The sequence below is a fragment of the Bidens hawaiensis genome, unplaced genomic scaffold, assembly GCF_021521415.1.
Source record: "Bidens hawaiensis isolate Kalapana, Puna unplaced genomic scaffold, B.hawaiensis_p1.1 tig00021837_1, whole genome shotgun sequence".
Lineage (NCBI taxonomy): Eukaryota > Viridiplantae > Streptophyta > Magnoliopsida > Asterales > Asteraceae > Bidens > Bidens hawaiensis.
This window is the reverse complement of record NW_027493391.1, coordinates 119,669-146,664: the sequence shown is the minus strand read 5'-3', so window position 1 is coordinate 146,664 and position 26,996 is coordinate 119,669. Positions and strand designations below refer to the sequence as shown.

Here is a 26,996-nt window from a genome sequence, read left to right as displayed (position 1 = left end):
ATGCATGGATAACAGGATATAGAAGTCAGGTGGGATGTTAGCGCATGTGTTCGTCCACGATGAAAGCAACTTAAGAATCGAAGGGCTAGACGAGGTTATCAAGTTAGTTTAGGAGAGACTAACTACGGGGTTTACATTTGTTTATATATAAAATAAATTTTCGAAACATTAATTTTATAGAAAAATATCCTCCAAGAATAAAAGTTAAATATCCATTATCAGTTTATAACCATGATTATACACGAATAATTTTTTATGTCTATTAGATACTAGTTTTTATCCCCCCGTATTACGGGAGTTGTTTTATATTATTTGTTTCTAATATTTATTTATTGCTTGAATTTTTATTTTTTTTATTGTATGAAAGTTAATAATATACTTATGGTTTGATGATGAAAGAGTTTCACAAATAAATGAGTTGTTATAATCCGATTTAAAAGTTATATGAGTTTGATGAGACCCAAGGCCCGTTTATTTTTTTACTATAAAACTGATTTTTTAATTATAAATAATATATATTTTTTAAATAAATCAGATTTTAAGTTTTAGTATATCCCTACTTTATAGGATTTTTATATCAAATATTTGGTGAAATTAGTTTTTAATTTAATGAGATGATATAGCCTGTTTAAGAAATATATGGGTTTGATAAGACCCATACCCGTGAATTCGGGTCAAATGCATAAGAAACCTCAATTTAAAAATCAAGCATATATGGTTATTCCAAAAAAATGGGGAGCGACCACATCGCGACACGTATGATTTTTATGGTTTCGTTTATATATATTATATAGATTAGATCACATTTGTAATTGGTATTACTTAAAAGGGCACATTACAATTAGTACATAACCTATGTTTGTTTAAATTTATTATGTTTATTGGCATGTTTTTCCACCCGTGTTATACACGGGCTATACCCTAGTAACCTATTATCTTGTTAGCCCTAAAAAGAACCATCAATACGTTTGCAATCACAAAGATGTACTGATTTCTTAAAAGAAAACATATATGAAAATTTGTTTTTTCACAACAATTGTGGGGATGGCGTGTCTAATGAATTTTCAAAACCACCATCCAAACAACAAATAATAAAGCAATTATCAATTCATAGCCTTGATTATACATCACTAATTTTTTTGATTTCTATTGAAATTGTTCTAAAAACTATGGATCCACTTATCATTCACAATTAACAACACACAAGAACATCTCTACAACAATTATACACATGCTTTAAGATTGTACAAAGATAGATGAAAGTAACAGTCACAAATTCATAAAACACCAAATATTTTTTAGTAAATCCTTATAGTATATAGGTAGACGGTTATTAGTGAAAAGCAAATAACAATTCTTTTATCAAAAAGAACATTTGAACAACACAAAGAAAAATTGAAACTAAAAATAATGAAAAATAGTCAAAAGACTTTCTCAAAGTTCAATCCAACTCCAATTTCCAAAAGAATTTTCTTGGTAGTTGAACCCTTAAAAAGAAAATAAACACTTCTTCAAAAGAAGGCTAGAAGCCTAGAACCACAATAAAATAATAATAATAATAATAATAATAATAATATTAATAAAAGAAAACATTTGAATCTTGAATTGGTCAAAATTACAAATTACTGCTATGAAAATCATATACAAACACAAGACCCATAAATTGCCGGCTGAAACAACACTGAGCACAGCAATCATCTAGACGACTGACTCTACTTATTATTATTTACTTACCCCCCAAGTTGATTCCAATTATATATACATACATACATATTTATGAACACACATTTGCAGATAACCCATTACCCTTGACTTGTTTCAGATCTTAAAGCACAAGATTCAGGTATCTTTCAATTTCATCTGATTGATTTTTTAATAACCCCCAATTTTATTAATGGCTTGTTCAAATTGGTATAAAGATTTCATTTTTATTATGGCTTTTTGGTCAATGCTTCAAAGTAGGCCTTGCATTTCATTATTTATACATGTTTGCTGTGTTTGGTAATTAAGGATTTCAAATCCATGAATGTTGGGAGTTGGATTTGGTTGCGTTGACTTCAAAGGGTAGGTTGACTTTAGTCTTTTTTTTACATTGGATTGCTGGTTTTGTAAGATTCCTGTTGCTTCAAGTGTGTTATGGTAGGTTAAAATGGTGTATGCACAATTGAAGCTTTTAAAATAATGATATTGCAGTTGAAACCGAGCTGAACAAGTAGCTTTAACCGATTGTTACCGGTCAAGAACGATGCTCGATTTGCGTTTAATTTTTGGGATCAGACATTTCTCCATCTGATTCTTCTTTTACCGATCTTTAATGCCAGTTTTATAAAAAATCTCTTCAATTTGAAATATATTGAATTTTTATGATTCAATATTCTTGATTCTTGAATCTTGAACTTGGAACCACTTTTATTGGATCTCTATAATTAGAAATATATCAATTTTTTTGTTTTGCCAGATCAAGATTCAAGAATAAAAAATCTTGATTCTTGAACTTTAAACCACTTTTATCGAATCTTCAATTTGACATATATTGAGTTCTCCGTCAATGTAGTTGATCAATGTGCTAGTTTGCAGTAATTAATTTGTTCAATAATCTTATCTTTTCTAGTTTTGCAGGTTTGGGTGATTCTTGATCTTGAAGTCACTTGGAGGGGTGTTTTTTCAAAGCTTTGAGCTTGGTGATTGTTAAACTCGTGGATATAAACATATATTCGTGTGATGCATGATATTTAAATGAAGCTGTCAAAGGCGTGGCGTTTAGGCATGAAGGACGTGCAACAAATATTGCCTCCGCATCGCCACCGTGGCCAGTTAAAGAAACCAACATGGATTATTGTGTTGGTTTCATTAGTGTGCATGTTCTTAGTTGTTTCCTATATTCATCCACCTCAAACTTCTAGCTCGTGCTACATCTTCTCAACTTCTACCTGCCAAACATTTTCAAGTTGGCTTCCACCTTTATTTAGAGAATTAAGTGATGATGAAATTGCTTCTAGTGTGGTAATTAAAAACCTTTTGAACATGCCTCCAATTGAGTCCAAAAATCCCAAGATTGCTTTCATGTTTTTGAGCGTTGGATCCATTACCTTTCGAAAAGTTGTGGGACATGTTTTTTAAGGTATGGAAATTCCATATGCTGTAAATATAATGATTTGAGATAATATTATTCATGTTATACTTTAGGTGTTTAAGGCTTGGTGATTATTTATAGATGTTATGTTATTGACATCTTTTTTGTTTCTGTTTGTAGGGCCATGAAGGTAGATTTTCTATCTATATTCATGCATCCAAAGGCAAACCAGTCCACACTAGCCGTTACTTTGTCAACCGGGAAATTCGTAGTGGCAAGGTTTGTGTGTTCATAACTTCATATTACAGTTGTTATGTTATATGTTTTAATAAGGTTAAAGAAATGGAAGTTAAATAATTTCATTTTATCCATACATAACTCTGCTGCTGGTATGAAACTGTTAATTTGATTGTTAACTTGTCAGATAATATAGAATATGTTTATCCAAACGTTAAAAAACTAATTATCTTCACTTTAAGTCGCAATAAATACTTATCAGTTCTTAAATGCGAATCCAAACACCCCCTAAATTTGCTTTTTGGTAAATCCAAATATTATATGATTTGAGAAATAACACGTTTCTGTTAAGGATACTATGGGTGTAAACCAGCCGAGCTCGAGCTCAGTTCGTTTAACTTATGAGAGCTTGACCTCGGCTCCTTTCGAGCTCTGTTTCTAAAGCTCGAGCTCAACTCAAATATTATTATTTAATTAATTTAGGTACTTTTATAATTTTTTATATATATTTGAAATATAATATTTTTAATTGATATATTATATATTATTTAGTTATGTTATCATGATTTGGCATATAATAATTATTATTGAAATAATATATCTAATATATGATATAAGATTTATATAAATAACAGGCTCACGAGCCTGTTTGAGCTTGATAATTGAAGCTCGGGCTCGTTTAAGCTAGGCTCAGTTCGAGCTTTTAGTGAGCTGAGCTTGAGTATCTCACGAGCAGCTTGGTTCGGTTATATCGCCTAAAGAAAACCATGATCATAATTGTATTGGTGCATGAACTTGAAATCTTAAAGTGTAATATGAATCTGTTGGTCAGGTAGAGTGGGGGACGGTTTCTATGGTTGATGCAGAGATACGACTTTTGGCAAACGCGCTTAAGGACCCTGATAATCAACACTTTGTATTACTTTCTGACAGGTCACCATCTTACTCTCTTATTTACTCGCGCTTTTTGGTGTTTGTTTTGATATTAAAGTTTCTGTTTCCTTTTGGTATTTCAGCTGTGTACCGTTGCGTGATTTTGACTACGTGTACAATTATCTTATGTACACAAATATCAGCTTCATTGACAGGCATGCACAAATCTCTTCTATCAAACATGTTTTAAACATGTCAATACAAATACTTTTATTGACATTATTTGGTGTTGTTTGTAGCTTCACCGATCCAGGCCCACATGGAAGTGGCAGGTACTCTCAACACATGTTACCTGAAGTTGAGAAAAAGTTCTTCAGGAAGGGTGCTCAGGTATGATTATAAAGTTTTATAGATTCATAATTTATAAATAACTTGTCTTGTTAATTTTTTAATTTTGTTTTACTTCTTTTTGGCATATGTTTCGTCTTAATGGCGATTAAGTCTTGATTTTGAAATTTTTGTAGTGGTTCACAATGAAGCGTCAGCATGCAGTTATAGTTATGGCTGATAATCTTTATTATACAAAGTTCCGTGAATATTGCAAGGTGAGATTATCTTTTCTTTTTTCAGTTTTTTTTGGCTGCTGTGACTCGTGAGAACCTGTTAAGGAACCAAAGCCCTATTAGTGTAGGGGTGCTCACAAAACCGAAATAACCGAGCCGTAACCGTAAATAGCCGACATTACCGAACTGAAATAACTGAGTCCAGTAAAAAAAACAATAGTTTCGGTTTTTCTATAACCAAAAACGAACCGAAATCACTGAACTGTAACCGAAAAAACTGATTTTAAGTTATAAGAAATTAATAAACGGTGTAGCAAAAATAAAAGTCCAAATGTGTAAAAATCAATTAATTATTAAATAATAAAAAAAATTTAAGCCCAAAGTTTAAGGCTCAGATTCATTATTTTGGGTCATTTTTTTGTTCCAAAATTTTCAAGCTCAAATAATAAAAACCAAAAGTGAACTGACCACACTGCAAATACCTAAACTGAACGGTTTTTAGGAATTCAAAAACCGAATTTTCAGTTTTTGGTTCTGTTTGAGCCCCAAACTGACCCGTCCTCACCTATTTGTATGATTTGGTTCATGTTTGTTTCTTATATTACAGCCCGGTATGGTTGGAGTCGATTGCTATGCTGATGAACACTACCTGCCTACCTTCTTCCATGTGAGAAACTTTACAAATTTACCCCTCTTCTCTCTCTGATTCACTTGATTCTAATAAGTTTTCTTTCTTTAGATGCATTTAGATGCACGACCCTAACGGGGTTGCAAACTGGTCCGTTACACACGTTGATTGGTCCGAAAGAAAATGGCATCCAAAATCTTATGAAAAGAAGGATATTTCCGAAGAACTCCTCAAAAACATTACAGTACGACCGCTTTTTCTACGCATACGTTATTACACGATTATCAAATTCGACTAATTTTTATTTCTTTATTCATGCAGTCCATCACAGAAAGTGTTCATGTCACTAGTGAAGAATGGGTATGCACATTTTTTACCATTTCTTCCATTTTATGGTGATTTTTTAAATTTTTTAGTATCAATAATTCTAAAAGAAAACATATATTTTTATGCAGAAGGAAACCATGATCATGCCTTGCATGTGGAACGGGATGAACCGGCCATGTTACTTATTTGCAAGAAAATTCTTACCCGAAACGCTAGACAGCATGATCGAGCTTTTCTCAAACTATACAACAAAGACTTGAGATTCTTGTTTCTGATTCTTTGGTTGGATCAAACCCGATTTGATCCACACATTGTTGTAAAGTTATCTTACACGGGTCGGGCAAGTCATTGAAAAGGTACAGAAGAAGAAAGGTTTGGGAGAACAGATGTTTATGTTATTAGTTGTTTCCGGGTTCAAATTTTAATTTATACCCTTTATTTTGGGCTATATTTGTATCATTTATGGGACTCTAATACATTGCAATTTTTAGAGAAATACTTTTGTACTCATATGTAAATCTTGTATTGATGATTTGACACGAGGATACCATGTTTAGACTATAACTAGGATTCTAATAAAATAAAAATAATAACAATAATAACAATAATATAGATAATTAATCCAAACTTGATAATTATTAATTAGCGATAACCCGTTGATTAATCTGTACTTGCATTCCAGGACGTTTAACCCCTATACTTGCACAAGATTTACACTAACATCATAGAGTTATTTAACTCATTCAAATCTTATTATTAAACTCTATATCTAACATAATTCTTATTGGTAAGCTGTTTATCTAACATAGTTCTTCACTCATAGGTTGTTTTTATTGGTTTTAACCCTAGAAGTTAAATTTATGGAACTCAATGCTATCTTTATCTAATGTTAACTTTAGAATCATTGTACATGTCGTCGTCAAATAGAAACTATTAGAATCCATCCATTTTCACCTATGATAGATAGTCATGAAATTTCTTGGATTACATATCGTTTTTGACATCTCTTGGTTCATCATCATCATGTCGGATGTTCCTAATCTTTCAGACATGTTTGAATTGAGTTAAACCATGAAAAGAGGGTACATATGAGTTGAACCATGCGTTAGTTGTGCGCAACTTTGATTCTACGTGTGTAGCGCATTGTACGCCGGATGATGCATGATATGAATGTTTCCAGATTTTTGGACAAATGCTTTATGAAAAAATTTTGTATAAAGGGTTTTTAAGATCGATTTTATATTACTTTTATGAATTCATCTAGCATTAGGTAAATTAAACTTATCAAGTTGAAATTTATTATTAAATTGATTTACAATAATGTGGGCATTGAACTTTTTGTTTAGAGAAAAGATAGAGACCTCACGTAAAAACTAAGGAATACAAGTCAGTCAAAATGTTCAGGAACTTAAAGAAAAGTAGTCTTTAAGTTGTTCCTTTCACTATTTTTTTTCATAAGCATAGTGCTAGTTTGGAACTTGTGCTCATCTTTGGAGTACAACTACTTTTCCATTGGTTGTATCCTTTCCTTGGTAACACCATCAGTGAGAATTACGGGCCTGGGCTAGTAGATGAAACGAACTTTTAATATATAAACTTAAAAAATGAGTTTCTAAAATATAGACCCGATACTATATATGTGTTTTTCAAATGAGTTTAAGACATTTTTGGCTTTTGTTCGATTAAATGATATTTGGGTCTATAAATGTCTATTTGTTTATATGGGCCCCAAATATGAAAGTTGATGGGTTTAAATACCATTTTTTTAATATAAGAATGACGATTTTTTTTTGTGTTTAGGATACTATGTTTTTTATATTTGGAGAGCTCTATTGTTTAATATGGCTAGGCTATATTATCTTAACCGAGCCCATGTTGGCTTCAGATTTTGACTTGGGCATTTCCTCGGAAAACCATACCGCCGGCTGCCACTTGACAGTCGTTTTGCCGTCATAAGAGCACGATTCTCTAGCGCAACACACGGTGGGACGAAAACCCATGTGGGCTAGGGATTTGAACTTACAATCTAGCTCAAATCATTCATTGCCTTAATTCATCAAAAATGACATAAGTGGGGATCTAATTTGGGTCTTCACTAGAGAATTCAAGACTCGTACCACTAGGCCACGAGTGGTTTGAATACATCGTGAGTTTTAGCTTGTTATATCTACCTATTATAATAAAGTAAAATAACTTGGGCACATGTAACTTGGATATTCATTTTTAGCCAAAATTTTCCGCTCAAACTATTTTCCTATTTTTAATGAAAACTTAGTTATGTCAATGTAATTAGAACATATCTATCAATCATTTAACCAAATAACTAATTACCTAAATTATACAAATTAAAAATATGTTGGTACTTATGTCAGTATAATGAAAATATTTATATCTTTAATGAAATCATATCTACCTTTTTTTATTAAATCAATTTATTATAAACACTTTTCTTTGTAGGAGATGAATGTGATAAAAATTAATGAACGATATTTATAGGTTTAAAATGATAAAAACAAGAAAAATTATGAATGAATAAAAATTTTATTCTCATGTATTCGTTCAACCTCCATGAATCCATTCCATGGAGTTCTCATCCAGCTCTTTCAAATCTGTAGTACAAAAGGATGTTTTAGTCATGCTAATTTTATATATGATGCTCTATTTTTATGTCATTTATAATGAAATATCTTATCGTCTTTGTTAGAATTCGTTATTTCATTAAAAAAATATAATTGCATCTTATAAAATCACCATGTGCATCTTTTTCGTGATTATGAATAAATTACGTAAGAATGCACCACGTATTCGTATGAATATTCAATTAGAAAATATAATTTGAACTTATTAAAATATAAGGTTTTTTTTTTAATTTAATCATTTAATTTATATAGTTTAGTTATATTTCTTTTGTGCTTCCATGCATCACACGAGTTCAAAAACTAGTATTTTGTATAAACAAAAAAATATACATAAAAATATATATATAAAAAAATTTAAAACATTTTATACTCTATGGGAGAGGGGGGCATGGGAGGTTGCCAACGTTGCCCCTTCTATGGGCCGACTTTGATTCTAATAGACACACGTGTTCATTGTAGAAGGCATGTGAAATCTGTTTTAAAAGACTCATGTCAAATAATTTTTTTACATAACAATAACGGTTTAGAGACTGGTTTGAATCATTTCACGCCTATGTAATTCTTATTTTGCATTTTTTAAAATTCCTTTTGTAATCAATATTCTATTCTATTATCATTTACAAATAATTAAAGGAATTTATTTCATTTTAATAAAGAAAACCACATTTCCAATACAATACATCAGCCATCGGTTAGAGAAAAGAAATATTAATTATTTGTTGTTTGCCTGACCATAAGTAGTCATAAAGCCCCACCCCTGGACGTTATGCGTCACGTGGCGCTTATGGTTTTTTTACAAAAAACAAGTGTAGTCATAACTCTCCATAACTTTGTTTATTTGTTTTTTATTTTTAATTCTTAAAGGTAAAAAGTAACGGTTTTTTTTTTCGATTTTGGTGCCATTATTGCGTTTTGTGTATAACTTGCAAAAAAAAGAAACCCCCATAACTTGGAGGGGGGGCGGTGTTTCTCAGAGTTATGAGCCATAAAGCTGCCCCATAACTCTACACTACGGATGGTCTAAGTTTTAGCGACATTATCAACTTCTATCGCTTTCATTTCTAATTTCTTAATAAGCGTTTTGAAGATGCAAGAAATCAACTCCAATGGGATCTCAACAATATACTTATAGAGGATAACCCTGAACGAGCATGACTGAGACAACTTGGTTAATTTACAAAGCAGACCACTGTTAGCGTCGTCAGGGCCGAGAGGAAGACATGCCTTCCTGACCACCCCAATGTGATGGTATGTGTGACTACATAATATATAATCAAGTATGTAAGAGAGTAAGAAAGAGTGTGGTAGCATCGTTGGCATGCATTATGAGATTTGGTGACCTGTCGTTGCCTATTTGCCATTGTCAAGGGCAATGGACCATGCCCAGGGTATAAGCGTAGGCCATTATGGCAAAGATGCATTTGCTAGTCATTTAAATTTTAAAATGCACTCCACATAACTTGTCACATTGATGAATCATCGTGGGTATACTCGACTGACTCATGACCTATGGCCAAGATTTAATTTGAGAATTTTTAAAATATAAATCTTTATCCTTCAATTTGTTTTTATAAATTTCATTACTAATTTCTTGGTAACTATTTAACTTATTTTGTAAACTCTTCGACAGACCTTTCTTTTTTCTTTTTAGAATTTCTAATTGCCGACAAATATGATATAAAAAATATTAGAGCTAAAAATATACAAATATATACACCGACACATACATATATAGTATAGTATTGCATGCATCAAGGTTCAACGTGAATATATTCGCTTTCATTGTAATTATGAATTCATGATTAAATGGTTGTTGCTACGTATCTTCCACCGTCAAACCGTTAAAGGTTTCATGATGTTTAAAAAAAAATCCTTCGATGTCATTATTTTATTATTTATACCATAATTTTGCTTTAAGGTTGTTACCTTTGAGGTTCCATATAATGAAGAAATCATTAGCATAGTTTACCAACATTGCGCCAATCTTACACTTCCGTGACATTTACACCATCAACTACCCTAAAACACGTTAGTCATTATATTTTTTTCTGTTTTTATTTTAAATATAATTATAAAAATGATGATGATTGGTTGTAACTATGATCCGATTGTCACTACACTACTAGCCTACCACACCACCCTGAGAGGAGGCAACGGCGTACCCGCTTAGGGTACCTACCCAACCTGATTTGGGTAACGCCTCTCCTACCCTAAAAAAGCAATTGAAGTTACTGATTTTCTAACAACTTCAAGATACTATTTAATCATGTTTAATATAAACACCAAGTAACATGAGATAAGAGAAACAAAGTATTGGCGTGTAAAATAATTTCAGGAGTTTCACACTGGCATGCAAACATTTTCAAAAACCCACAATACTAAGAAAAAAAATCATGGGTCCGTCAGTACTCACTCACGACACGACACGACTAACAAAATGACGCTTTCTTGATGAATTAACAAGATATGAATCATGCATGCATACTAAAAGCAACCAAACAGTAATAAGACAAACAAATCCATGAAATAATATATAACTATGCCTTCATTGTTTTACTATAAAGAAGAAGAAAATCTTAACAGAAAAGTAAAACTCATCTAAAGTTACCATTTTTATCTCCATCATTATCACACAACACCATTACTGTGATAAAAAAACAAAAAACAAACAGACTGTACAACTATTTTAACATAGTCGGCATGCCATGCGCGCTTCCCGCCAAATTTCACTTACCAAAACCTTAAACAGGAATAACATCAAGATTCGAAGTGTCTTCACCCCTTAAAACAATTCCCTCCAGACTCGAGGGAAGAAGGCATCGGGCCCACTGACATCCCGTTGGGACCGGTTCAGATGGCGGAACGATCATCAACACGTTGTTCATTCTCTGAACGACCCCCATCACACTTACGGTACTACCCTCTTTAATATACCTGAATATTATTATTATTATTTCAAGTAAAGATCAAAATATAAGTAATTATATAACTTATAAGGAATTGAAAGGAAGGATTTTGAGTTATATTTTTATTTGCATACCCTTCTTTGAGGCGCATCGGGCGATCATCAGTAGTGATTTTTCTTTCACTCAACCATCTGATGAATTGTGGTGATGAATCTATGTTTGACTGGTCAACTTCTATGACGGTAGATTCGTCAACAAACGGGGTCACACGGACCCCATAACCTGTCTTGACTAATGCCCTTAATCCAGACTGGAAATCGGATATATAAAAATCCGCCACTTGCCTCTGCAAATATTTATGCAAATACATCTTAATGAAGAAAGTTTCATGAAAGTCAAAATGCATGTCTTCTTTTTGGACAATAGTGAGTAGTATTATTGAACCCATTGGATCATATTTGCTTTATGTAAAAGTGAAATACACGTGCAAATCGGAAAAAAAAGAAGACAGATTTATGGCCTACAAAACTAACAAGCTTGTATAATTGATCAATGACTAATGGTTTATAATGCAAGCAAACATGACAGTCAGTTTATGAAGCATCACATTAAAAACAAATAACAAACACATGTTAGCTTGTTACTTTTTTGATATGACAGCCTCAAAACCTGAATATATTATTATCATTTTATTAAAATATTAATCAAATGGCTCACCTCCATTGATCGCAGACCCCAGGTAAACCGACGGTGTGTGGGATTTGCAGGTTTTGAACCCCAACCGCGATATTCATATAAATGCGTGGATGTATAAACGCATCTGGGAACCCGTTGGAATGATGATTCTAGAGGAACATTTCCACAAGTAACCACCTTCAAGAAATCAAGATTTTCACGATCAGTAGACGTGTCTATATAATAATATGCAACATTATTTCAAGATCATATAATATATTTCTATTTTCATGAGATGCGCCCTATCAACAATATCAATTTATTAATATCTTTTTCTCCGTTCCTGTGGTTTGGCTATAAACCTACCCTTTGGAGTCACCATGGTTTCATTTTTAACCCTTCGTGTCCCTAACATAACTCCATTAGATTTATTTTTGTTAGTTATTCATAAAATGACCAAAATACCTCTCTTTATTAAACCTTTTTGGAGTGAACTAGGTAAAAAGACTAAATCATTAGGACAAAAATCAAACTTAACTCTTATATGTGTGTGTTGAGTTAGATTTTGTCCCTTATAATCTAGCCATCTTAACTAGTTCAGTCCAAAAATAAACTTAATAATAGGAGTATTTTGGTCATTTCATTGAAACTGACTATAAAAATTTACCAGAATTTGTGCTAGGACTCAAACAGGTTAAAGAAATGAAACCATGGTGACTTAAAGGGTTAAATGTTACAATTTTAGACTGGACTAGTTAAAATCGGCAAAACACAGGGACGATGAAAAAAGAACTTATCATCATCATCATCATCATCGTACTCAGTATATCCCACCAATAGCAATGCTATGGTAGGGTCTGAGGAGGGTAAGATGTAGACAGCCTTACCTCTATCCCATAGGGATAGAGAGGCTGCTTCCGGTGAGACCCCCGGCTCGATAGTAGTTTTGCATCAAGCCTTGGACATAAGGCACATAGCACTCAATCATCGGGACACCGGCTGATCGGTGCATGTGCCCTTGTCTTTCGGCTATCAACGCCACCACATGATGCCTGATTAACCTTCCGCCACTTTTAACGTTATTTTCACGAGATTAGTAAAATAACGTCAAAATTAGTGCAATTTTACTTTTGCCCACCCGAGGGTTCACACATATATACATTATATGCGCGCACCGCAAGCAGGGCGTAGAAAAAAGAACTTAAACTGTTAATAATAATGATTCTCAATTAAAGATTTAAGACTGTAACAAAAAGGCAAGCTTTCTACTTATTTTAGTAACATATAAAACTAGACTGTTAAAGTAATATATTTATAACTTAAACGAAGTAAAATCAACATACCCCAGAAACCTTCACAAACTGCCCATTTTTCGCGGTTCTAAGTTCCGCATCCGGATACGCGTCAATATAATCAGCCATAGAACTTCCTCCCCAGCATCCACCCAAACTGAAACCTGAGCCATCATCCACCTGGCGCAGGTAAGTAACCGCTGGATTTTTAGCCATCGAGGGCTGTGGTTTACCCGACCCTGCACCATCAGATGGGCCCGACCCCCTTCGGGGTGCACCAGATGAGTTAAGAGGTCCAGATGTAATAAGCCCGGTGGTCGGGAGAACCGGGGGGATAGGTCCCGAGTTGTGTCGGGAACCACCTTGCGGGCCAGACGACTTCCTTATCGGTTCACCATGTTTATTCAAAGGCCCAGAACTAGTTTTCTTCATTGAAGATGAACCCGGGCCCGCTCCAGACGAACCCCCACCACCAAACGACCCGGTTCTTAACGGGGCATTGGCTATCGGGCCAGACTTTCTTGGTCTCGAGCCAGTGTTGTCCACATCAAACATTTTTCCGAGCTCACCGGATTTTTTGATGTCACCGCCCGTGTACGGGACTGCAGTGGAGGACATGGTGGGAGCCCGTTCCTTCGGCTGTTCGGGGCGACCCGATACATATAAACCATTGTTTAACTGATGAGACGGAAACCGGGAACTCATTCTTTAATAATATTCAGCCTAGTAAAACCTATACAACAGACAAAACATAAGATTCAAATCATCATATGATTAAATGCAGATTAAGCATCAGCAAATCTGAAGAATGAATTTGGCATTATTTAAATTAATATTTTTAAAAATATTATAAATTATGAAACATTGACCTAAATCCTGCAACAGTAATCAAGATCGGATATTTAGCATAAAAATCAAAGCTTTTACACCCAAATCGAAAATACCCATTTGAATCAAGCAAAAAATAGATGAAATTAAGCTTCAAAATGAAAACTTTTGTAAGAGTATAGGAATCAAAGTAAAGTGGAATCAAGAGCAGGAGGTTTAAATAAAGTAGAATGTACCTTGGGAGATCAGAAACCCTAGAGAAGCAGTTTGATTGAAAAATTCAGGTGTTTGGTTTTATTTGAGTAGAATAAAAAGAAAGTTAGTATTAGTATTTTGTACATCCGGTATGACGGTGTATGAACATGGTGATCATGAGAGAGAAAGTGAAAGAAACAAAGAAAGAGGGTTTGTTTGGAAGACCAAATTAAGGTCCAAAATCAAAACTTTTATAAGGAACCCTTGCCCTTATGATCGGGAGGGGTACAAAATGAAGCGATTTTTAACACGTGACACCATGTCAGTAAATGAGCGATTTTTTTAGGTATAGTGGTAGCATAATATATATCTATACTATATATAGTGCATCATCAATGGGCAAATTAAGACACTTAATTTTAAGTAATTTACAATTTTTCAAACACATAGTACAACCTTAAATAGGGGTATAGTAGTCATTCTAGCACTAAATTTAACGTTTTCATATTTCTTCAAATTATTTATAACCTTGCCCCCTCAACTTTAATCAACATTTGAAAATTTAAAGAATAGTTACAACTTTAATCCCCAATCTTTTAATTATATATTATTTATAATTTTACTTTTAACTCAAATTCCCCCATGATTTTTAAAACCTTTTCATACGTTAATTTTTTTCAAAAAAATTGCACCATAAAAACGAGCATTTAATTCTCTTTAATTTGAGTATGATATTGTCATAGTTTGTTTTCAGTTCAAAAATAACATCTTATGTATAGGCGTTTGTGGTCTGGTTTTGATGGTTTTAAACTAAACCGTGAGCCAAGCCGTTTTTTGTCATCGAAAACTGAAACCAAACCGTTGAAAATTAAAACCCAACAAAAACAAACCATTAACAATGGTTAGATTTCGGTTTCATTTGTACTTCGCTACTAAATTGAGTTTAAAATAAGAATTCTTAATCCACGGTTTCAAATGGAACGATGAGCACCCAAAACTCTCTTGCGTGATTATTAAGGCCTGTATATCCACTGCATCGCGCGGGCACTCATCTAGTATATATATATATGTATATATATAGGGGAAGGTTCATGTACATTTTGTTCTTAACATGAGTACGTAGGAAATATTGCCAATTTATTTAAAAATGCGAACGTAAGAAACAATATCAACTACAATACCAATCTACATAAACAATGACATATAATAACAAAGAAAAGAATCTAAAAACTACAACAAAAGAATCAAAATCAAGAACAAAATAATAATAGCATATACCAACAAATACTTATAACAACAAAATAAAACATCTAATAATAACAACAAAATATAAATAAGCAAATACTTATAACGTATCATAATCGAAAACTAGCAAATACGAACAAAAAATAGCAGCAAACACCTATAAAAATAAACCTAATCATAACAACAAATTGGTTCTCACCGTTTTCATATTAAGAATAAAATGTATTTGATCTTGTTTCCTATATATATATATATATATTACACAAAATATTAAAAAATAAGTATTTCCAAACTCAAACCCGTTGACAAATACATGTCGCCCCCCTGCCACCCTTTTATTGTCGGGGGGGAGGGGGGGGGGGGTTGTTCCTCTTTCTTGTCGCCTATATTTACCGTCCACTACACTTTGTCTTACACTGGTAATAATTTCAAAGATTGATAATAATGCCCCCTTGTTATTTTACTAGGTTTCAAGATTTTGTGAATTGATCTCCATTTGCATTTATTTAATGGTGATTGATTTGTGAATGAGAAGGTTGGATTGAAAAGGTAGGTTTTAATAGAGATGTTCAACGAAACCGGTTCCTGGAACCGAACCGGTGGACCCGAACCGGACCCAAACCGGTTCCTACCCGTTTTTTGTAGGAACAGGACCCAATCTGATTCAACCCGATGATCCGTGACCGGTTCTTGCATTTCTGAGTGGGGGCGGGTAGGAACCGGAACCGAACCGGAACCGGTTCTGGAACCGAACCATCCGGAACCGGTTCCTAACCGGTTCTAGCCTGTTAATTGTTTTGTTTATTTTTCATGCTATACAAATACGAATCGTAGTTTAGAATCCAAATCGCAAACGAAAAACGAAAAAAAAAAAATTTTTACACTATAACCGGTTGGAACCGGTTACGGTACAGGAACCGGGTTAGGAACCGGTAAGAACCGGTTAGATAGGTTAGGGGTCCGAGGGTGGGAGAACCGGTTCGGTTCCCTAACCGGTTCGAGCCTGGAACCGGTTTAAAAGGGGGTTTTGAATATAGGAACCGGTTAGGAACCGGTTCCGGTTCCTAGTCCCAAACCGTTTTGAACATGCCTAGGTTTTAACAATTTTTCTAGTCACTTGCATCATATTTGTATGATGGTTATGAGATGGGATGTCATGTGGGATTTTGTGGTTCTATTAATGGTATGATGATGAATGATAAGATGGTGTGATAATTGTTTTGAAAGATGTGATGGTAACTACATAAAAGAGTATGATGACGGAAAAAGAGACGTTATGCTCTGCTCGTTATATATGTTTGGGATATCTAAAAGACGACTTTACCTGTATGAAGAGGAACGAGAAACGCTGACAAAGTCGTCAAATCAATGAAAAGTGCTAAAGCAAAAGGTTAGATGATATGATAAAGACCAAATCATATATGAGCTTGTGGATAAAAGGTGACAGAGACTAATCTTAATCTTAAATATATATATAAACGAAACCTTTAAAGGTTTTCTGGTTGCTCTCTACATCTTCTCAAGCCACCAGATTGCTTATTTGTAAATGGAGGCTTTTCCCCGAATTCACGGGTATGTGTCTCACCAAATCCAGATAACTCTTAAATGGGTTATAACATCTCATTATATTAAAAATTAATCTCACTAAATATTTGATATATATGAAAATCCTATAAAATAGGGATATACTAAAAATTAATATCCGGTTTTTTTAATATTATTTATAATTAAGATACAATTTTATAGTAAAAAATACGTGGGGTCATGAGTCTAACCAAACCCAGGTGACTTTTAAACGGATTATAACATCTCATTTATTTGTAAAACTATTTTATCATCAAACTCTAAGTTTATTATTAACTTCCTTACAATACATAAAATAAAAATAAAAATAACATATAAATATTAGAAATTAATGATGAAAACAACCCCGTAATACAGGTATAAACCTATTAGTTGAATATATGACCAGGGGCCTTTGGGATCATTTTTTATTAGTGACACGTTTTTATTGGATTAAGTGCTTTTGAAGCTAATATCCATGACTTCGTGAACTTAATCACAAAATCTTGTGATTGTTTCTATGCCTTATAGGTTTTTTTTCCCTTCATATTTTGTGAAGTTAGGATTTTGTGACTATTCTGTTTGTTTGTTATTTTGATCCTTGTTTACAAATTTGTGATATTTAGTAAATGATTATGATTTATGTTTTTAAGGTATTTTTTGGCCACAATGATGACAAGCAAATATTTATGTTATCATTGGTATCTATGAGAGACCATAGAAGAGTTATAGGCAATGAGGTTGTTTAGAGTCTTAAATTCATATTTTTGCTAGATATTGAGGTCATAGGTGGATACCATTGCTTATGTATTTGATTTTCTAGTTTATGGAAGGAGTAGATGTTGATAAGTGGTGTGAATTTCTGTTGATGGTTACTCGCGAGTTTTAGGTGGAAGGAGTTTTGCCTTGTTAGTTGTTACTAAACCAAGGTTGTTATGCTAACCCATTCACGCAAAAGATACTCGTGGCATAATTCATATATTAGTGAAGATAGGAACTCTTTAAGTGTGTTAGATCTCTTAAGAATGTTCACAACATTAACTAAATTTGGATTTGGTGGAGGTCGAGATGATGGGCACCAACTTAGCATAGTGCTTACATGGTTTTTTAGAAGGTCGACAATTGGACACAGAGAACATGTCTAGATCACACTTTTCAACATTTAGCATATTCATTACTTAGCCAACTCGAGTTGACCTAGTATTTAACGAACACATATAGCTAGTGCTTCAACTGTTCAATAGATAATGACACTATGTTTCACCCATGTTGACTTCCTTCGAGTTGTGTGATTTCTTATTCAAAACTCTCCAATACCACAGATGATAAACAAACTCAATACGACTAAAACAAAACACACGTGAAGGGAAAAACCAAACTAAACCCATCGATTTTGATTGGTTCGTCTCCTTAGTCTTAACCAAGAAATACAAACTCACAAATAATTCATAGAAATTGCTTGAGAAGACAATGGAACCCTTAACACACTTAACACTTTCAATTAATTCTTTTTCATCAACTCAACTTAATCGGCAAAATAATTTACTTACCAAACAGATTAACTTAATCACCTACAATGGTAGCTTTTAAAGTATGTTAGCTCAATATTAGTTGCCTTAACCATGTACTTTTGACAAGTCTTAAAGACATATGTCACATATGTTTTATGTTTCATCCAACTTTTTATAACGGTCATCTGGATCACTATTGGGCCAATGATCCACCTGATCATCTCCATTCTCCGAGTAAACTCAGAGATTACTGTCACGAGAAAACCTAAAATATAAGAGAAAACCCATTGTCCAACCAAAATTTTCTATATATCTTTTTTGTGATTACAAATGAGACTTGAACCTAATACATATACTTTGTAAGTTAAAACAATTTGGGCAAGTTTCATCCAATTGAAACAATTTCCTAAAGAGTCAATATTTATTTAGTTTTCCTTTTCTGATATAATAAGACATAAATAGTTCCAAAGAAGAAAACAAAACAAAAACGCGTTCTGAAATATTAAATAATAAATTTTAAAAGGACGAGCAAGATTCATGAGCCTTGCACATGGAATTATTTTGACAAAATAATTTTTATGTATAAACAATTAAATAATTTGTATTTTTAATATAAACTTTAGTCTTTGTCATTTTTTATTTCCTTTTAAGAAATGGTTGGTGCGTCTAACCCAAACCCATTTGATATTTTGATTGTTTGTACCCATTCTATGCTAGCATAGTGTAAATGTTATGTTGTGTAAGTAAATTTTGTTTGAGTTTATACTTTATAATAAACAATTTTTTTTAATATTTATTACAGAAGCTGTTTGATCATGTTAATGAAATTTTTGTTGCTGTTATTTTTATTAATATGCCATTATTTTGTGTGTAAACTGTAAAGTTGATACTCGATTCTTATCAAGATAAACTGATGACTAGAAATATTATTATGACAGTATTTATACACCAATGATATTTATATACCAATTGTAACACCTTGAAAATTTCCAACTAAAGATTTAGCCAAAAATGCAAATTCTTAAAGTATAGAGACTTAAAATAGAAATCCTGAAAATTCTGACCCATCGCGATACGCGACGGGACAAATATAGACCCATCGCGTTACGCGATGGATCTTAACAAATATCGATACTTGGGCGGCTTTGCGCTACGTGATAGCCAAACCCATAGGCTCATCGCGTTATGCAATGACCCTATTAAGAAACCGGGTACACATGTCTAACCACGTGTCAACACGTGGCACATTTTGACAGGACACATGTCAATACGTGGCATGGCGGCGAAAACCGTGGCGCCGCAATACGCGGCAGGGTTATTAAAACCCATCGCGATATTGCAAAATTCGCCTATAAATAGAGGGCTACGAGATTGAACCGAACTTATCCCAAAAAACCTTCTAAAAAACGTGCCGAGGTCTTCTCTTCTCGAAATGCATGTAAGTATCGAAGTCCCAAACGTGTTATCAATTATCTAAGCGTGCTTATATCAGGATCCTACTCGTCAAGTCGTCACTCTTTTCTTATTATTATCATTCCGAGTGCTCACATTATGGTATAGGTTATGTTTAAGTTATTTAAGTTATATCTTAAACAACCTTCAAGGCATTCATAAAGATTTTCATAAACGTTACCTAATGAAAAAGTAATGTCAACAAAACTATATTTTGACAGACATGTAGTAACTGTAAGGAGGATATCACTAATAGTGAATTTTTTGCCTAGGGAAAGTAATTCGTATAAATTTCAATCAACCGCAGAACCCGTTTACTTACCTGGATAAACTCATCAGCGTGTTATAACCTATTAAGCCGAATCATGTTATATTAAACGTCACAATAAAACAAGTGTTTTCATATAGATACAGAGAATCTATCAAAGTTAAAATTAAACTTAAAGGTCTATAACTTAATCAAGAAACACAATCCAGATATTTATACAAACCTATTTATTTATAGGTTAACATCATTCTCATTCACATCAAGAAGGTTTTCAAGCAAACACCGACAATCAAAATATATTTATACTCTATAACATGAACGGATTGTTTGTCTTAAAGAGTCAGTCAAACTTTTACATGAGATTACGTGATCTCTAAAACCATAATAGAAAATAGAAAATAAAAAGCAGCTACCGATAACACATGTTTATGGATCCAAACATAATTGTCTAGCCTCAACATGCAAAAGCTACGTGGTCGTCGGCTAACAATCATAACCAATTCTTCAATAGGGGCTACGTGACTCAGAGAACTTTTGTGTGTGTAGGGAAGTAGTACAAATCCCAAAAATGAAATACTTTCTGCTGAGCGTGTATAGAAAGAATATTATATTTGTATTGTAAGTATAGTTTAAATATTTTTAGAGTCATACGTTTCACTAGCATATAGCTGGCGTATTTTCCCACCCATTTCAGGTAACTATGTTTTAGTAAGCAATAGCAAGGATTGGAGTCATCCTGAAAATAAAAGGTTGTGCTACAAGATGGCTCATTTTTGATAATGAAATCCTTGTAATATAACAAACAAATGTTTTATAAACAGATACTCGGGTGTTTAATTCCCGAGTAAATTTTCAATGTAAATTAATATTTTAAACTTAAAGTCTTCCGCTAAAATTAACCCATAACTCTGATATATTTACAAAGTAGGTACCAACTATTGGTTACACTTCTAGGCCCTAAGGCGGGGTGTGACAGGTTGGTATCAGAGCCATCAGTTTCAGCGAATTAGGTATTAAAATATTAGTAACTAAGCTTTAACCTTAATGTTGTTATTGTTATTCCGTAGGGTTAAGATAGGATTGGTAATCTTCCTATCCCTAAATCTAATTAGTGCATATGTCTTACGTAACCTATCTTGGTCATAGACGCCGAGTAGCTAGACGATCTAATCCAATACCTATTCACGAACCATCTGACATGGCAAGCAGCAATAGTTACTATACCAATTTCTTTGGTCAGGAACAACCAATAGTTCTGATGCTACCCTATGGGAGTCAACTAGTATATCTCCCGGGAAGCCAACAAATTCCAATCGAAAATTCGAAATATCTGATGACACTACTGAAAACATTCCACATTATGATTCGTTAGAAATCCCACAGTACTATCCTTCCGAAGGCAATTGAAGTTCAGAGTAGGTTCAAACAGGATACCAGTTCTGATTCATCAAGCTGGATTGTCATTCCGATCAAAGCAAATGACATTTTGGATCACCACCACCAAATTATCAATATCAAGCCCCATAAGCTATAGTAGGTCCCACTTGAAAACAAAAAAATGAGGGTTATTATGCGCCATGAGAAGATATCATTTCAAATGCCAATCACTGATCCCTCCGAACCAAAGGAAGAACCAGATGAAGAAAATGAAAATTCTCACTTTCCACCATATGTAGGACCAATACCCACAATTTTCGAACAAGCTAATGAAATTAGGGAAAAAGCTAGTCTTATTGAGAAATTATATACAAACAATATTCCCGACGAGGAAATGCATGTCACACCCTGCCAATAGGGGGCTGGGAGTTCTAAGGACAAATTGGTACCAAGTGTAAGCAGCGGAATATTATTGATAAAAATAAGTTATAACGTTTGCATTAAGTAATTATGACAAGGTGTAACTACACAACTATCTCTCCTCTGACACTGCTACAATCCCGTGGTTGGTTCTACTAATCTTCTTGGCATCTAATCTTCATTGTTCATGTTCGGCATATGCCTCTATCCTTAAGCATTCTCATTACAAAGCTAATCCATATTGCTAATCCCCATAGTACCTGAATACATGCTAAAAAGTGTCAACTAAAAAGTTGGCGAGTTCGTGAGTTTAGCTCACATACACATTAAAGAGTTATATTATAAAAGCGCGCAAGTTTGCGTGTATGTAAGTATAAAGCATGGTGCACATCGATCAAGTCCACAATCAAACCTGCAACTAGCATAAGCATACCCAACTCATACTAGAAGTTAAACCGTCCCGGACTATCACCCTGCTAAAAGCAATAGTCAAACACGTAGGTTATATGCCGCAACGATCCGCAGATCTCAGTGTGGTTTACCCAACATAGGGTCACTGTGCGTGGGGGTCTCCCAAATAGTACTACCCATACAAGCCTCCGGCCCATTCCCTCGGGCTAATGATTGTGTAAAAGTTGGGACAAAATTTAGCAGTAAAACACTTCTTGATAAATATCACACCATAAGTAAAACCAACATGTATCCAGCCCAAAAAGTTTAAGTAAAAAGGACAGCACGAAACTCACCTCAATCCGTATGCAATATGTATATGAAAGATAATCAATGAGCTTGCACTATGCTAGAAATCACCAAGTACTCCTAAAATATATTAATCAACAACAAATTATTGGCCAGCAATGTAAAATTCGTTATTGGTGTTATGTACTAGCTCATTTTTAGTGTTGGCCCAAATGTTTGGTTCCCATGAATAAAGTTTCCTTTAATGGAAGTTTATACTTAAATAACATGATAATCTAGGGTTTGTGTGTTTAGGCATATAGTTCAACTTCCAGTAGTTTTAGTTAGCTCAATTAAGTTGTTGGGTTCCGATAAAGTTTCCATTTTCGGAAAGTTCGGGCCTTCGGTTGGATTTCGGGTTACCGTATGATAATCAAAGCTATACAACTTAAGTATATCAGTAGCATAATGATTTTTGTTTGAAAATCAGGTCATGGGATTTTGAAAAGTTAACAATACCGGTTATCATCGGCGTTGTCGGGTTTTAATGATATGTCTCGAAAGAATAGTTTTTATAAACGAACACTTATATAATTGAAACTTCTTATTTCACAGATATATATATATATATATATTATAAAATTATTTATATCCTGATTTTCAGAAATTTTTGGGTTGTACGGTTTTAGTCCTCGTACATTCGTTTAACGTTTATTTTGGCAAAAACCGAGTTAAAGACTTAGATAGTTTTTGGTAAATAAGTGAACACTCAAATTATGATTTTATTATCTTAAAGGTACTGCTAAAATTTAAAAACTTCATCATTTTGAAAATATTAAGATGCTTGTTTGGTTTATATCGGTAACTCGCGTTTAAATGTCAATACTTGAAAAAAAGGGGGTGTTGTATATAATTGAAAATGGTTTATAATATTGAAATGAAGTATTTTAAATATAAATTATGTAAAAATATCAATATTATATTTTTGAAACATTTTAGACTTTAAAAGTCGGCCCGTCGTCAGTTTTAAACGAAACAATCAGTTTAATCTTGCTAACGGGCCATTTTTCTAAAACCAATTATTCTTAAATATTTCAAACTTATATTCAGACAATATAACTCATAAGTTGTTGTTTTATATTCATACTTTTATATTTTCAGTTTTCGAGAAATAACTCGTTTCCAAAAATGCCCTTCCGTTATGTTTTTAATAATAACTCACTTTTGGTCATCTAACATGTTAGGACCCTTTATAATAAATAAAATAAGGTTGTTATTACATCTCATGGGTTTTAAAAGATGCTCATAGCTGCATTTTCGCTAACGGGCCCGGTTTTGGCTCTTTCGAGTCTTAGTTCGGTTTTAAGAACGATGATTCATGTAAAACAGTTCCGGGGCAGGTTATAACTCATCATAATTTTATGTTTAGGGCTGTAAAAATATGCTAAAGTATCAGTTAGGTTGTTGGGCTTATTTCTTAGTTAAGCGAGTTACAAACGTGTCGGTTTAAACGGTTTTTATAACCCGATTTCAATATTATCCCTTGGGGATGATTTATACAATTTCAAAGACTTAAATATTTATGTTTTAACTTCTGGAAATTTTGTTAGATGTACAGAGTCAACATGGTCACATGTCGGGTTTGTTTTCGAGCTAGTTTTCACTTAAACGAGCCACCGAATGACTATAAACTGGCTACGGTTTTTAGGGCTGAACTTTGTGTAACTTATAGGGGTTCATGGTTACCGTTTCTGTTATAAATTTATACTTTTCTGTTTTCAACTTATAAGTTTATACCCAGCTCACCTTATTACCGAAAATGCCCTTTTGCTCATATATTTATTTAGAACTTGTTTTTAGTTAGCGAAACATGTCGAGACCTGTTTTAATACACAAGAATGACTTGTTTAAAGTTTCATATCGATATTGGGATGCTCGGAACCCAAATATGACTTCGGTTCGGTTTGGGCCCGTTAGCACCTTTATGGTACATTACTAACAAAACTCATTCGTTGGTTATCAAGTATGTTAGGACTTGTTACAGTTCATTAAAATAAGTTGTTTTAACAATTCATGGGTTTTTAAAAAGATGATTTTAGGCTGCTGTTACAAGTACGAGTCCGCCTTGGCCCGTTCGGGTTATAGTTCAGTTTTTAAAACGATGATTAGCATAAAATCGTTCCGGTTCAGATTATAAATCATCAGAATATTGTTTTTAGGACTGCAAAAAAAGATATCATATTATTACGTTGGTTGCAGGGCTTGTTTCACATGGGTTAAGGGTCGAGTTATACACCGTTCAAAGCTTTGAATATAACCTAACACGAACAAGTATGGGCTGCAGTACCTTGAACACGTTAGGGCTTCACAGTTTGGTTGATCTTGGGTTTTCCACTGATCCGTGAGCAATGAAACAGAAGGTTAGATTGCTGTTCTGGTGTCGGATTTTATAAAAAAGGAATAAGTTATAGCTTGAATTAAACATGAACAGAACAAGTATTTACCCAGATTTTTTTTTTGGTTTGCTGGTCTGGTTCATCAAGAAACAAGGCAGAGAACTCCAATTATTGAAAGGGAAATTGAAGGTGCACAAGTGTAGGTCCTTCGGTTTCCAAATATGATAAAACCAAATATTGAAAGGGAAATGGAAGGTTCTCTTGATTTGCAGGATTCAGTTTCTTCAAGAGAGAGGAAGAGCATGAAGTTTGAATGTTTACAAAGATGATGATTACAATAAAAAGATGAAGGAGATGATTTCTTTTAGCAGAGGATTTTTGCATGAAGATGGATTGGTGAAGAGCTGTCATTGATGAGGATTGGAGCAAAGGGGCGGTCGACGTATCTATTGGGGCAGGGGGATTGGATTTGATTTTGGGAATTTTGGTAATATCCTATAGTATCTTCATTATTTTTATAAACTTCTATTATAACTAATCTATATAAATTACATGGGGGACTGATTTTATATATAAGAACATAGGTTTTAAAAAAAATTAATTAATATCCAGTGTGTCACAAATCTTGTTTATCGGTTTTCGTTTCGTTCGGTTGAGTCGTCATATTGTAGTATAACTGGTCGCTTGACGTTTGGATTATATATTTTGGATACTCGGTACTTTTAAGTATCTACGAAAAGCTTCTTGAAATTTTTTTTGAGTTACTGGTTCGGGTTCCTTTCGGTTAAATGAGTCTCGGTTTTGTTTGATTAATTTGGGCTGAGCCCATTATCGTACGACAGCTTCTGTTATACGACTGACATTTCACTCGGTATCTAATAATAAGTTTTCTTTTAAAAAAAAATTTAGCCCCATTTTTTTGGGTTGTTACAATGCAAGCCCATGTTGCTAATCCACATATGTATCCAAGGGAAATGCATATCTCTTCCCAGCTGCATCTGCACCCACAAGATATCGAAACCCACCAAATGCAGTGATTGATGAGGTGAGGAATGAGATAGTTGAAAAGAAGAAAGTAAGGAAGAAAATCATCAAGTGTGACAAAATGAAACATCTTATTAAGAAATGGATTAAAGATTAAAAATAATATAGTCATTAAGGATCATTGTTGGTTGTTATACTTTCCTTCCTGTATTATAAATAATGTAAAGATAATGTGTTTCCTTTAATTAAAACCCTGTCTTACTCATTTACAGTATGTTTGGAAAAGAGAAAGCCAACAGTGATCCTGAAATTCAAACTAATAACAAAGAAAAATCAATTGAAGATAACATATGAGCAATTCCAAATGAATATGTAATTGGTATTCGTGATCTAGTTAAGGAAGTCGTGTTACCACTAATAGATTTAATGAAAAATGACCTAAGTAGGAGTGCTTCGCATTCCAATAAAATACTTAGTTGGAGTAAAAGTGAACGGTACAATTAAAAAGAGAAACAAAGAAAGAAATTGAAAAGAAAGAAAGTGAAAAGAGAGAATCAAAAAAGAAAGTGATCAAAGCTCGACAACTGAAAATGAGCTTTGTGACAAGACAAAGAAACTTAAATTCAAGAGGGATGTGATTTCAAAGTCTTTAAAGTTTATAACCCAAAAGAATTTCATGGTGACAAGTGTTCTGAAAGAGAGAAAGTTCAAAGTTCAATATACCTCCCATATGTTCAAGGGAGAGGCATTAGAGTGGCGGAATACCCTTATTGAGGTTAAGGGTAGGGAAAATTTGTATAATCTGGAATGGAAAACATTTAAGGAAATGATTTTGAAGAAATTATGTATGATCCATGAGGTAGACC

General features: G+C 33.5%; 1 protein-coding gene and 2 pseudogenes across 3 annotated transcripts in view; 1 reads left to right on the top strand and 2 right to left on the bottom strand.

The window, feature by feature from the left end:
• Positions 1 to 26,996, bottom strand: part of LOC143564242 (serine/threonine-protein kinase STY13 pseudogene) — a 178,492-nt pseudogene that overhangs the window by 46,361 nt on the left and 105,135 nt on the right. The gene's annotated exons all lie outside the window — the stretch shown is intronic.
• On the top strand, positions 2,380 to 6,231 carry LOC143564239 (glycosyltransferase BC10-like; annotated as a pseudogene). Its single transcript, XR_013140825.1, has 10 exons — positions 2,380 to 3,121; positions 3,254 to 3,352; positions 4,143 to 4,243; positions 4,327 to 4,398; positions 4,483 to 4,573; positions 4,708 to 4,788; positions 5,354 to 5,413; positions 5,496 to 5,618; positions 5,696 to 5,734; positions 5,830 to 6,231. The product of XR_013140825.1 is annotated as a glycosyltransferase BC10-like (transcript).
• Positions 10,850 to 14,440, bottom strand: LOC143564238 (putative membrane protein At1g16860). Its single transcript, XM_077051574.1, has 5 exons — positions 14,278 to 14,440; positions 13,265 to 13,946; positions 11,964 to 12,119; positions 11,381 to 11,592; positions 10,850 to 11,274 (listed from the first exon to the last, which is right to left on the bottom strand). Exons 2-5 carry the CDS (start codon positions 13,916 to 13,918, stop codon positions 11,082 to 11,084), a joined length of 1,215 nt encoding a protein of 404 aa, XP_076907689.1. The 5' UTR covers positions 13,919 to 13,946; positions 14,278 to 14,440; the 3' UTR covers positions 10,850 to 11,081.

Bases quoted from the DNA above. Each gene is read 5' to 3' on its own strand.
- LOC143564238 (XM_077051574.1), bottom strand. From the start codon at position 13,918: ATGAGTTCCCGGTTTCCGTCTCATCAGTTAAACAATGGTTTATATGTA. The intron at 12,120-13,264 runs GTATGTTGATTT...GATTTCTTGAAG, and splicing joins AGTTTGTGAAGGTTTCTGGG to GTGGTTACTTGTGGAAATGT. The intron at 11,593-11,963 runs GTGAGCCATTTG...AAATATTTGCAG, and splicing joins GGGGTCTGCGATCAATGGAG to AGGCAAGTGGCGGATTTTTA.